We start from the raw sequence: 9335 nt of genomic DNA, 5'->3' as shown, positions 1-9335 counted from the left end.
TAAGGGCTCAAATGTTAAATGACATTAATAGTGAAAATTAAGATTGATTTTTTTAAAAATTGCATCAATTACATCAAATTGAATCAATTTTTAATTTACAATCTTTCTATAACGGTTCAATATCTGAGGTTCCCTCAGATAAAATTTTCAAAAGCATGGGAATAGGACCTATAGCTTTTAATTTCTGAAGAAATGGGTTAATGTCTCTTCTTTATGTGCCTGCCACTCTCTCCTACAATTTAAAGTAGACCATAGGGCTCACCTGCCCAAAGTCAAACTCTCTCATTCTTATGCTGATGTTTCTCCTCATGGTTATAAATGCAACAAAGGAGATGCTTCATTAATTCATATACTTTGGACATGTCAGAGACATGAGAAATATTGCAAGAAAGTATTTCAAACTTTCTCTGCACTTTTTAAAGTTAATTTTAAATCTAATCCTTTAGCTGCTTTATTTGGTATTGGAGAGAATGACATAACTAAAGGCATCTGATCTGCATGTATTAGCTTTTATTTCTTTTATGGCTAGGTGGGCAGTGTTGCTCAGATGGAGGGATGTTGCACCATCTACTCATACTTAATAGCTATGTGATGTTATCTCATGTTTAAACTTAAAGATTAGATGCTCAATTTCCCATTTGAATTCAAATTTTCAAACATTGTGGGGACCCTTTTTGAATATTTTCATAATCTTTGATTTGTTGTAAAGGAGGACGTGTTGACTAATGAGGTAATTTATCTGATAAGAATTCTGCCTTTTTTCTGGTCAAGCAACTTCTTTCTTGTAGTGGGTTTTGATTTTCCTTTTTTTTAAATAATGAAATATAAATATAATCTGCTTGATTAAAATGTGGGGTACCTTAGATATAATTTAAGTAATAAATCTTTCTGACTTTTGATGTTAATGAAAATATTGAAAAGGAAAAAATTACAAATTAAAATCAAATGTTATGCTCTCTTGGGTATTTTTCAGTCTGAAAATACCACACCCTTTCCTCACCCATGTTAACCAGGCTATGATTTTTTTTTAAGTAAGCATGCATCTTCTGAAATTGTGCTCTCAAATCTATTTCAGATTGAAGAGAAGAAACCAGATTAAAGTGTTCATACCTTCACCACTGAATTTTTATGATGATTCACCACAAACACCGCAAGGGTTAAGTGATTTCCTCATGCAAAACAGAGATAGTGACAAAAGGAGAGTTTGTATCAGAGTTCCTGCTAAATTCTAACCTGAAGCAGGAAGGTAATGAAATGCCTCCATCTCAAGTGAAATGTGATTGTCACACTTCACATTGTTTTGTCCACTTTCCTCTATATCCCAGAAATGCAGGTTAGGTTGAAGAGAAGCTAGAACTTGTACCTGCAGATTGGAGACCGGTGCTGGGCTTGCAGGTAGAGCTGCACTGGCCATTGTGTGGCTAAGGAGAGGGTTGGGGGGGTTACTGCTTGGAGGGTGGGTAGCTCTCCAGTAAGCTTCTAGATAGTCGGATAGGTGTTCACAAGCATCTTCCAGCTGATTTTCATCAAGGATTACATCAAATAGTTCCTGGGGAAAAAAACACAAACTTTAAATTCCCATTTCTTCAATCGGTTTTTTTAAATGCAAGCAAGCACTAGACAAAAACCAATGCACAACATTTGGAATGATTTGATTATTGTTCCTGTTATTTTGAAAGCATTCATGCATGCATCAAATTTCTTTGTTCCTTGCTTTATTACAACTATTTTTCTAATTGTGTGATGCCAGGGTACCCTCACTTTAGCCCATGGTTATTCTTGGATTGGTCCACTGAAGGACCTCTGATATTCCAGCACATGAGATGCCCAAGGTGTTGAAAAATATAATAGGTCTACTTCCAAGACTTCATGTTACTGTTGGCAGCATAATTGGATATGGTGAGGACAGAGGATCACATGAGGGATCTGTTAGGAGAGCATGTGAGGTCAGGTTGATTGGGTGGATAATGTTTTGATTAATTAATTAATGGAAGAGATGGTAGATGATGCATGAAGGTGGTTGCTGTAGGAATGGAAGAGACAATAAATGAATATAGTGGCATAAGACAGAGGAGTGGTCAGTCAGAAGAAGAAATTGCTGAAGGAGTCAGCAGGAAGGGGAATGTGAAAGCTAATGAGAATTAAGACTATTTTATGACACCAACATGAAAAAGAAAGACATAATCTTCACCCGCCTCCCAGATACATCACTGTAAGGCTCAGTCGAGCTCTCCCATTAAGATCTGCTTCAATGTTTGAAGTTCCTATCAGTAAACATGTTCAATGAATGTATGCCAAGCAAGCATTGCACAACGTTTGCACCAACTCATCACATGCACAAATAACTTGTCAGCTATTTTTGGACTGTGTCTCCAACTCTAAGGTTTGGGCAACCATGGCCCAAAAGCAGCAGGGTGATTCACTCCTACTTCCATATCCGATTTGTTTTGTGTCCAGTATTACATCCAGATTACTATTTCAATGACAGAACTGGGCCCAGAAGTAAAATGACAATCTTTTGCTCTGACATGTGCTCAATTGATAGTTAAGACTAAACAGATCATCAATTGCTTATGAATATTGAAGCAACAGCTCATAAATGTTATAATATAGCCCAGATCCACAACAAGAATATCCATATAGACTTGGAGTGGAAAAATTCATTGTTCCTACTTAGTTTAGTAGCCTGCATGACTTTCCCTGTTGAATTTTTTTTAAAATTGCCATCTCCTGCATAGTGTAAACCCCGAACAGAAAGACTTGCGCTCGTTTGTTATAACATGTCATGGATATATCTGCTGAAGAAAATGTTGTATCCATTTTTCTTATTTCACATAAGCACAAGGCATTCCCATTTACTAGTGGAACTGTATGCACCTTTTCTGCAGTTGATCCCATTACATTTTTTTTAAATATAAGCTTTTGTACTGTCATGAAACCAAATTTCTGTGGCAGAAATGTGCAGCTGCCACAACGTTTTGCATTTAGTATAACTGAAGACTAATTTCTTGACGCAGAAGTGTTGCCTTACCCAGTATTCAGAGCGTTCAGCAAAGCAGATGGAAGACGACACACACAACAGTCCTCAAAGTTCAAGTTTATTATCGTCTGACCGTCCATATACAACCCGACGAAAGAGCTTTTTCTCCGGACCACAATGAACATTAAAGCTATCATTTGGCTTTCAAGGATCAAGTGGAGTAAATTTTACTAGATAATTGTTTGAGCTATAAGAGAAAGTAAAAAAGATTAAAGTACTCACTGGAGGGCACTGGGCCAGTTTGTCTGCTGCAACCATCTGGACATTCAGGTGTTTAGCCTGGGATTTTCCTCTCGATTTTATTAATCTTTGTAATACCTACATGAATGAGAAAATGTAAAGATTAGGAAATTAGGACATAGAAAATAGTTAAGCAACTTATGCAAATAACTGTCTAAACGGTTATAAATGATCCTTCATTTCAATAAAATAGCAAGAGTAACATAATTTAAATCCATGTCATTAATGTTAATTTAACAATTACACTTCTCTGGTACAAAAATGTGGTTGCTCACATATTTCACTCTATTTGGCTGAAGCTGCAATTCAGATAAATAGAGTGAAATGGGGTAAATTAAAGAGGGGGGAGACTTGTACAATACTGAGCACAATACACAAATGTGCTGGAGAAACTCAGTAAATAGTAGTTAATTGGGCAATCGAGCTCACCAGTTGGAGGACAATCAAGGTCAGGTGACTCAAACATTACTATAAAAGAGAGAGAGGGACTGTATAGCAGAGCAGTGATTGAGGTCACCCTTGTCTTTGGAGTGGTCTGAGTAGAGTGGAAATGCTTTGGCTCAAGAGGCTGAGGTGGTGGTGCAGAAGTTGAAGTAAATAAGGGCCACCCTACTGAGAAACAAAAAGGATTCAGCAGATAGGCACAGGTAAAGGAAGATTTTAGATAGCATAAATTTTGGTTCCTCTAGTTATGTACAGTAGGAACAGTAGCCAAGGCAGGGGAATGCTCCTCTTGCAGTATGTAGGATGTCAGCGAAGCCAGCGGTGTCCCTGCTGCATTTCCTGACAATCAGAGATAAGGAACTGGATGAACTCTGGATCATTCGGGAGGCAACAGATAGGAGTTACAGGGACACTAACACACGCAGGAGGATGGTAGATGGGTGACAGGAAAGGGAACAGGCAGGCAGTGCAGGGCATCCCTTTGGCCGTTCCCCTCAATAACCATTTTGGATACTGTTCAGGGGGAAGACCTACTAAGGAAACGCCATGGCTATCAGGTCTCAGGCACAAGAGTGTGGTCCTGTGGTGTGGTGAACCATTGTCTACTCATTTATCTCGCTCTGCCCTTTGCTGTGACTGTACCTGTGACTCCACCCACTTGACTCTGTATTAAGGCTTCACTGCTGTAACTCCTCCTCCAGAGCCTGAGACACAGCATGGGCTACACGTAATTGTAAATAAAAGCAACTGTAAATAAAAGCCTGCCATTCTGTAACTCCAGTCTTTCAAGTTATTGATAGTGCACCATGTGGCTAAAAAGTAAAGGAGGAAAATAGTCGAGCTGTTGATATAGGGGATTCCATATTTAGGGGGAGCAGATAAAAGGTTCTGTGGAAGGGATTGAGTATCCCAGATGGTATGATGCCTCAGATCAAATTCATGGCATTCTCTGGAGGGAGGGAGAGCAGCCAGATGTCATGGTCCATGTAGGGACAATGACATGGTGAGGAAGTCCTGCAAGAAGAGCCAGATTGAAGGACAGGACCTGCAAGGATGTGATCTCAGGCAACGGAGCAAATGAGGTACTTGAGGACCATAAAAAATGCAAGAAAAACCTCAAGAAAGAAATCAGAAAGGCTAAAAGCAGACATGAGGTTACTTTGGCAGACCACGTGAAGGAAAATCCTAAGGGTTTTGACAGGTATATTAAGAGTAAAAGGATATTAAGGGGCAATATTGGTCCCTTGAAGATCAGAGTGGTCGGCTTTTGTATGGAGCCAAAAGAGATGGGAGAGTTCTTAATTTTTTCCCCCATCAGTATTCACTCAGGAAAAGAGCACAGAGTCATGGGGGAAAAAGGGAAAACAAGCTGTGAGGTCATGGAATCTATACAGATTATTGAGAAGGAAGTGCTTGGTGTCTTGAAGCAAATAAGGGTGGATAAATCCACAGGGCCTGACAAGATATGGAGCCTAGTGTAGAAATTGTAGGAACTCTGGCAGTGGTGTGGAGCTGGAAGACTGGAGGATAGATCATGTTGTTCCGTTGTTTAAAAAAGGCTCCAAACATAACCCTGGAAATTATAAACTAGTGAGCTTGATGTCAGTAGTAGATAAATCAATGGTAAGTATTCAAAGAGATCAGATATACAAGAATTTGGATAGCCAGGGACTGATTAGGGATAATCAACATGGTTTTGTGTGTGGTAGGTCGTGTTTATCCAATCTTATAGAGTTTTTTCGAGGAGGTTAGCAGGAAAGTTTATGAAGGAAAGGCTGTGGATGTTGTTTACATGGACTTCAATATGTCTTTGACAAGGTCCCACACGGGAGGTTAGACAGGAAAGTTCAGACTCTCAATATTCATGATAAGGTAGTGAATTAGATTCAACAGTGACTGGATGAGTAAAGCCAGAGAGTAGTGGTGGATGTTTGCTTCTCAGACTGGAGGTCAGTGACTCATGCTGTGCCTCAGAGATCAATGCTGGGACCATTGTTGTTTGTTATCTGTATCAATGATCTGGAATATAATGTAGTAAATTGGATCAGCAAGTTTGCAGATGACAAACCAAGAAAGGACATGGTAGGGCACTGAGGAGTGTGGTAGAACAGAGGGATCAGGAAATACAGATACATAATTCCCTGAAAGTGGTGTCACGGTTAGATTGGATTGTAAAGAGAGCTCTTGGCATACTGACCTTCATAAATCAAAGTATTGAGTATTGGAGCCTGTGAAGTTGTGTAAGACAATGGTGAGGCCAAATTTGGAGTATTATGTGCAACTTTGGTCACCTAACTGCAGGAAAGATATCAATAAGATTGAAAGAGTGCTGAGGTTTACGTGGATGTTTGGCAGACTTCAGGGACAGAGCTAAAGGCAAAGATTAAACAGGTTAGGACTTTATTCCCTGGAGTGCAAAAGAATGAGGGGATATTTGTTAGAGGCATTTAAAATTATGACAGGTATAGACAGAGTAAATGTAGGTAGGCTTTTTGCACAGAGGGTAGGTGAGATACAAACCAGAGAACATGGTTTAAGGGTAAAAGGGGAAGCATTTAGGGGGAACGTGTGTTAGAACTTCATCACACAGAGTGAAACAAGCTGCCAGCTGAAGTGGTGAATGCAGGATCATTTTTAACATTTAAGTAGAATTTGGACAGGTACATAAATGGGAGAGGTATGGAATGGTATGAATTGGATGCAGGTCAGTGGGACTAGGAAGAAAAATTATTTAGCACCGATTGTAAGGGCTGAAGGGGCTTGTTTCTGTGCTCTAAATTTATATGGTTCTATGTCATTCAGAATCCATAGGACGTAAAAGGCAGTCAATGTTTTGGACGAATTCTAATTTTGAGTACCTCCAGCAGTTTTCTGTGCTGCACTAGTCCCCAGTATCTGTGGATTTTTTTTGTTTACCTCCTTGTACAATACTGTTAGGGTTTTATAGGAAGTAAGATGTTGAAATTTCTTGGTCCACTTTGAAGAAAGAGGAATTCATCTAACTGGTTGTTCCTTTCAAAGAACAGGAGAAGAAAGGCCATTCAGCCCCTTCTACCTGGTCTGCCATGTTATCAGATCATGGCTCCTAGAGTCTTGACTTCAAAACTACTTTCCTGCTTTCTTCTCTTATCTCCCGACTCCCTTTGTAGGGAGTCCTGGTCTATGAATTTCCACTTTTCCAGAGCCTTTGGCTTGTACCTCCTAAACTGATCTGTGATGTGAATTATTGGGACAACTAACCACCTCATAGAATCACATGAACCAAGACAAGAGTAATACTGTCACTCCCATGCACTTTGTCTGTGTTGTAATTTTCAGGCAATTGCTCCCTAACCACTTTCTTTTCGTGTAGCCTAGAGATGCTAACGTACACTGATGAGTGTGCTGGGTAATGTTCCGTGGCCAGAATGTGGTGAGGTCTTAAAGCGAGTGTTTGTAATTGGAGAGAGATTTTTCCAACTAATTCCTTCCCTCGTTGATAAATCTTGTGGTATTATGTTCACAGCACCAAGAAGTAGCTGCAACAACAAATCTGGGTCAAAACCAGCAGCACTTGTCTATTTACCTTTGGAGATGAAATCTTCACGTAGACTATAACGGGAGCCAAAGAGGTTTTACCCAACTGAGCTGGATGGTTGATTGTATCTGCATCAAGAACTACTAACTGCAGTGTTCTCGCAAGTTCAAAAATTCGTTCAATTTCACATTGGACTTCAGCTGCAGATGAAGAAATAAAAATAAGTCAAGGAATGTGGAAACAAAAAACAATTTAGCAACCTTTCAACTTTTGGTTCACTTAGAAGTAACTCCTAACTGACAATTATCACAAGATTTAATACAACAATTGTGACTCTTTTACATATCAGTGATATCTCAAAGGGTTACAAGGCTGGAGGAGTTTGGAAAGACAGAAGGTGAAACCTTGGAATGAATTGAAAGAAGTGACTTGACATCCCAATTTGATTTGAATAGCAGACAATGGAAATCAATGAGGAGCCACGGGAAGTGGTTAGGATGCAAATTAAGATACAAGCAACAATGTTTTTGATGTGTTCAAGTGTGTGGTGGTAAAATATAGATTAAAGGATAAAAGAAAACCTGGCGAACAACCAAAACCAGAGCATCAGAGGACATTATAATTATAAATAGTAGTCAATGCTGATATTATTAATATCGGCACTGATAATGTTGATAACTGTTTGAGTTTAAGTTTGGAAAATCATCAATAAAATATTGTTTAAAATAACATATGAAATAGGAGCAGGAGTCAGCCATACTATTCAATAAGGAGTCAGCCTGCTCTACCATTCAATAAGATCATGGCTGATCTGATCTTTGACTCAACTCCACCAACCTACTTTTTACCAATATCCCTTAATTCCCTTTTTTATGTAAAAATCTATCTAACTGAACCTTAAATATGTTTACTGAAGTAGCCTCAGCCACTTCCAAGTAGAGAATTCCACAGATTCACTACTCCATTATTTATTAAACTTTATTTATTTGAGGAATCATTAATAGTAATACAGAACACATTCCATAAAGAGAATTTTATATGGATATATATAAAGAACAAAAGAAAAAAAAAGAAAAAATTAAATCAAATCCCCACCCCCACCACCCCATCAGCCAGCTAAAAATATATAAACAGACACTAAAAGTATATAATAAATCAAAATATTTCTAAATGCATATATTTCAAATATGGTAACCATTTATTAACAAAAGAATAATAATTGTCATACATAATTATATGTATTTTTTCCATAACAATACAAGCTTTCAATTCATTATGCCATCGCATAATTAAACCTGTTTAATCTTTGACTATATTATCTTTCCATGTACTTTTCGAGCTACAGACAATGCTAAATATATAAATGCAATTTGAAATTTATCCATATAACCATATAACCACTTACAGCACAGAACAGGCCAGTTCGGCCCTACTAGTCCATGCCGTAACAAATCCCCACCCTCCTAGTCCCACTGACCTGCACCCGGTCCATACCCCTCCAGTCCTCTCCTATCCATGTAATTATCCAGTCTTTCCTTAAATGTAACCAATGATCCCGCCTCGACCACGTCTGTCGGAAGCTCATTCCGCATCCCTACCACCCTTTGCATAAAGAAATTTCCCCTTATAATTTTCCCCCTTCAATCTTAAACCATGCCCTCTAGTTTGAATCTCCCCCACTCTTAATTGAAAAAGCCTATCCACGTTTACTCTGTCTGTCCCTTTTAAAATCTTAAACACCTCTTTCAAGTCCCCTCTCAATCTTGTACGCTCCAGAGAAAAAAGCCCCAGTCTGCACAACCTTTCCCTGTAACTCAAACCTTGATATCCTGTCAACATTCTCGTGAACCTTCTCTGCACTCTCTCTATTTTGTTTATATCTTTCCTATAATTTGGTGACCAAAACTGTACACAGCACTCCAAATTTGGCCTCATCAATGCCTTGTACAATTTCATCATAACCTCCCTACTCTTGAATTCAATACTCCGATTTATGAAGGCCAACATTCCAAATGCCTTCTTCACCACACCATCTACCTGAGTATCAGCCTTGAGGGTACTATTTACCATCACTCCTAAATCCCTTTGTTGCTC

General features: G+C 38.8%; 2 protein-coding genes across 7 annotated transcripts in view; one reads left to right on the top strand and one right to left on the bottom strand.

Moving 5' to 3' along the window:
• The window catches only part of nsun6 (NOP2/Sun RNA methyltransferase 6), a 68338-nt gene extending 60406 nt beyond the window's left edge, over positions 1-7932 (top strand). Inside the window, exons 13-14 of one of the 2 annotated variants that reach the window (XR_011350212.1) lie at positions 1076-1246; positions 7230-7932. Coding sequence is in view for 1 of the 2 variants with exons in the window: in XM_069914666.1 (XP_069770767.1) it covers positions 1076-1099 (24 nt within the window). In the remaining variant the exon portion in view is untranslated. Of the gene's footprint in view, positions 1-1075; positions 4486-7229 lie in introns of those variants that run through there. The other variant, XM_069914666.1, reaches the window with a different exon arrangement.
• The window catches only part of LOC138751826 (voltage-dependent L-type calcium channel subunit beta-2-like), a 313138-nt gene that overhangs the window by 1031 nt on the left and 302772 nt on the right, over positions 1-9335 (bottom strand). For 3 of the 5 annotated variants that reach the window (XM_069914659.1, XM_069914662.1, XM_069914660.1), the window contains exons 10-12: positions 7290-7441; positions 3263-3358; positions 1364-1549 (exon numbers count right to left, since the gene is read on the bottom strand). In XM_069914659.1, the coding sequence (XP_069770760.1) occupies positions 1364-1549; positions 3263-3358; positions 7290-7441 (434 nt within the window). Of the gene's footprint in view, positions 1-1233; positions 1550-3262; positions 3359-7289; positions 7442-9335 lie in introns of all 5 variants that reach the window. The other 2 variants (XM_069914663.1, XM_069914664.1) reach the window with 1 other exon arrangement.

The sequence above is a fragment of the Narcine bancroftii genome, chromosome 1 (genome assembly GCF_036971445.1).
Source record: "Narcine bancroftii isolate sNarBan1 chromosome 1, sNarBan1.hap1, whole genome shotgun sequence".
Classification (NCBI taxonomy): Eukaryota; Metazoa; Chordata; class Chondrichthyes; order Torpediniformes; family Narcinidae; genus Narcine; species Narcine bancroftii.
This window is presented reverse-complemented; position numbering and strand designations above follow the sequence as displayed.